Genomic DNA, 3,800 nt, shown 5'->3' on the forward strand with positions numbered 1-3,800 from the left:
AATTTAATAACACGCCTGGATTGTACTATGATTTATCAGCAAAACTCTATCACACATCAGACGAGATACAAACTTCTTTCATTCTCATTCGAGTTCGTTATGTATTTTTGGTTTATGATAAGTTTTTTATGCGAGGGTCAAGTTTCTACTCCTTTTGATCTAGGTTTTTTTTTTGGTCGTGCATGTCACCATATATATGCATTGATCTCTTGTACAACTAAACATGTTACATGTATATTTAGCCATATATCCTTTTTCTTGCACTCAACAATTTTTTTCCCTATTTTAATATAAGTGCTGGAAAACACAAATCCCTCTAATTTAAAAGTTAGATTTTATGGTCTCAAGCCACACAGCTAGGGACACTCTTTTTCTACTTCTCGCAGCAATCCCAAATTGAAAAGAAAAGAAAAAAAAAAGAGACAGAAATAGATTACATTAAAAGAAATTAAAATGAAGGCCCGCCGTTGAAAAATGAGAAAATGCATAGAACAAAGACCAAAAGCTAAACTCAAAATATTCAAACACCTTCTAAACTCTCTTCTCTCTTCTCTCTTCTCTCTTTTAGATCTCTTTCTTCTCATTGTCCTATCTTTTCACTACATCGAATCCCCACTTATTCACACATGTGTAAAATTTTCAGTTTTGGGTTAAAGTTCAATTGGTTTACGAGGTGAAAACAAGAAAACGATGGGAAAAAGACAAAGAAATTGATAACAATTTTTATATCATAAAAAGATACTATACATTACATAATATAGCATATGATCGATTGCTCTTATAGAAACTAGAATCAGTGTTTCAAAAGAGGCCAATTCAGATCAAAATGTCTTTGAAATTAGCCTTTGTCCTCTTCTTCTTCTCTCACCACTACTACTCAACGACGCCGTTTTGTGGAAGTAAAATAAAATAAAAATAAAATAAAATGAATACGCTAAACGACAGGGCCGTTTCTCACATCGTCTGAGTTGGTAAAACAGAACAAAGCTCAATGGAACCGTAGTGAAGCAGCTCCTCAATCATTTGCTCGATATGATCTTCCTCCAAGGGACTAAAGTTCTGTTCCATGTTCGTGTTTCCATCTTCCCACTTGATCTCCGTTGTCTCTGTCATTACTCCTCCTCCTCCACCTCCCCTGTTAAACTGATTTACGTTGGCCATCACGCAGTTGATATCCCCGTCGGTCTCCGCGGGTCGTAATCTTGCGGTCTGCGTTTGCGTTTGTTTGGTCATCTGAAGAGAAGCCATGTAGCATTTGTGGAGTTTGGCTGTGAGAGTGGCGGAGAGAAGCTTGGATGAGGAAGTAGGAACGGCGTTAGGGTTGTAAGGGAAATTGGTACGTGCTCTTGGGCCACACATTAGCCTCGCCGCCTCATCGTAGGCTCTAGCCGCATCCTCAGCCGTCTCAAATGTCCCCAACCAGATTCTTGTTTTCCTAAAACCAAAAATAAAAAGCATATAATGAGCTTCGGTTCATAACTTCTTACTTAACATATAGTGAGCTTCGGTTCATAACTTCTTACTTAATTAAAAAAAAAAAAAGGTATATTGATATTTTAAAAAGAAAAGGGGAGAAGAGTGTTTACAAGAGAGGGTGACGAATTTCAGAGACCCAAGAGCCCCAATGCCTCTGTCTAACGCCTCGGAACCGTTGTTGTGGTCGTGCCATTTAGTGCTGGTGGAGAATGGAGAATATGGTTCAGGTGAGTTTTAGTGTTTGTGTTTTGTGGAAATGTTATGAAAGTGAAGAAAGAAAGAATGATATGATGAGAGTGAAGGAGCGTTTTTGGAAGAGTGAAGGGTGGCTATAAGTACTATTGGCTTTAGCTTCGTGAGAGAGAGAGAGAGAGAGATAAAGATAGAAATGTTTTTTTGTGCGTAAATTTTTCTTATGGCAATTAACTGGCAATCAATTTGGTCCTAAATTGGACCCACGCCGTTACCAATACGACCCAAAAAAAATCTCATGGATTTTGTTTTAAGAGAGAGATAGAGAGAGCTCTATATTAATTTCTTTATTCTTAAATTTACTTCATTTGTTGTATTCGAAGTTGCTGCGACATGGGCAAATGGATTATCTAATACTGTCAGATATGGTATTAATTATAGTGAGAAATTGAAAGCTTAGAAAACTACATGCTAAACTGTCGGAAAATTATATATATATATATATATATATATATATATATTAGTATATTTTTTAACTTTATCTACAAACTGAAAACAAAAATCAAATTTATGACCAAACAAATTTACCATAGTTTGTATTAGGAAAAAAAAGTTACATTATTATTAATAACTTCACAAGATTTTTTTCCTAAAATTAAATTTTATTTTATTTTCCTGTATTAGTTCTATGACGAAAACCATTTTTAATGTTAAATTTAATTACTTTTTGTTCTGTCCTAAGTTACATATAGTATAGTTGAACAGAAAATATGTTTTATACTGTATATCACAAGTTATAGACGTACATTTTTTTAAGGTAAACTTAATAGCTACGAATTTACTAACAACCCTATACTTATAGCATGCATCTATAAGCATCAATATTTTTTTCCAATTGTGAACAAGCTGGATCCAAAAAGAGATTTTGGCTGCGGTGAAACTTCAAACCCACTGTATCTAATTTCACATGGGTTTGATCATCACAACATGTCTCTATATCATAGATACTGCCAAATTTTTCTAGATTTTTTCCCCCAAATAATTAATAATAAGTAATAACGATAATAATTGGAATTAATAGTTTGATAACTAGCGTGACTCTTTCATCACCATTCTTCGCCCATGTGAGCCTTCGATAATGACTCAATCAAACAACCAAAACCATCTTCGACTATCATCTTCTTCTTCCTTTTTTTTAATAATTGAAACAAACCTTAATGTATTGTGTCATCATATTCATACCCATGATTTTCTGAGTGTACAGTTTACCTACGAGTCTGCGACCTATTTAAAAAAAAAACAACTATACATTAGTAGGTTTACTAATAATAAATAATAAGTATTATATTGCTCCCAACTCAGACAATATCCTTTTTAGAGTCAATAATAATTGAAATAAGAGGTAATAGAAAGAATATGTTGGGCAAAAGAGTGTGCAGGTAGAATGGATACATCAAAAATGACAAGTGCCAAATTTTATTGGTTCAGTCCAGTAGCAAATTGGTGAAAGAATCTTAGACCGCAATTATGACAACAAGAAAAAACATTAGAGAAGGTCATTAACTTTTTATCAAATAATTGATCATTTTAACCCTACTAATAATCATTTTTAACCCTAATAGTTAATCAGCTTATGCTTTTTTTTCGATGTGTGTATATATCTACATCCATGTCCATAAGAAAGCGAAGAAAAAAAGAAATAAATTATCTCTCTCGGTGACGTTGTGAAAAAGTATACAAATATTTTTCTCGGTAGCACTGAACTGTAAGTTAGAAAATTGCAAAAGATATCCTTGGATTTTTCTTTTCTAAAGTTAAATTATCTTCAACCTAAAAAATATTAAAACATCTATCCAACTCATGAACAAAAAAAAACTCCCCAATGTAATCATCGTGTGTGTTGGAATGAATACATGTAAATGTGGATAGGTTAGTCGGCCGCAAAGAAGTGGCCCTAAGTTAGTGAATCGATACTCGAACTATGGTCTTTTCCTTTGCCTTCCGAATTGTATCATCTACCCGATTATTTTCCAACGTTCATATTAGAAGTTTACGACTTTATGTATTATTTTAGGCTGTTGTACCAAAGAAAAAAAAAACAAGTATTATTACAGGCTCCATTGTTTCTCGCA

At 33.6% G+C, this 3,800-nt stretch overlaps 1 protein-coding gene across 1 annotated transcript; it reads right to left on the bottom strand.

The window, feature by feature from the left end:
• Positions 1-710: 710 nt before the first annotated feature.
• On the bottom strand, positions 711-1,796 carry LOC147918942 (ethylene-responsive transcription factor ERF003-like). The gene is made up of 2 exons (XM_087504241.1): positions 1,587-1,796; positions 711-1,435 (listed from the first exon to the last, which is right to left on the bottom strand). Exons 1-2 carry the CDS (start codon positions 1,667-1,669, stop codon positions 955-957), a joined length of 564 nt encoding a protein of 187 aa, XP_087360367.1. The 5' UTR covers positions 1,670-1,796; the 3' UTR covers positions 711-954.
• Between the last annotated feature and the right edge of the window lie 2,004 nt (positions 1,797-3,800).

The sequence above is a fragment of the Camelina sativa genome, chromosome 20, assembly GCF_030686135.1.
Source record: "Camelina sativa cultivar CO46 ecotype springtype chromosome 20, ASM3068613v1".
Classification (NCBI taxonomy): domain Eukaryota; kingdom Viridiplantae; phylum Streptophyta; class Magnoliopsida; order Brassicales; family Brassicaceae; genus Camelina; species Camelina sativa.

Bases quoted from the DNA above. Each gene is read 5' to 3' on its own strand.
- LOC147918942 (XM_087504241.1), bottom strand. From the start codon at position 1,669: ATGGCACGACCACAACAACGGTTCCGAGGCGTTAGACAGAGGCATTGG. The intron at 1,436-1,586 runs GTAAACACTCTT...TTTTGGTTTTAG, and splicing joins GAAATTCGTCACCCTCTCTT to GAAAACAAGAATCTGGTTGG.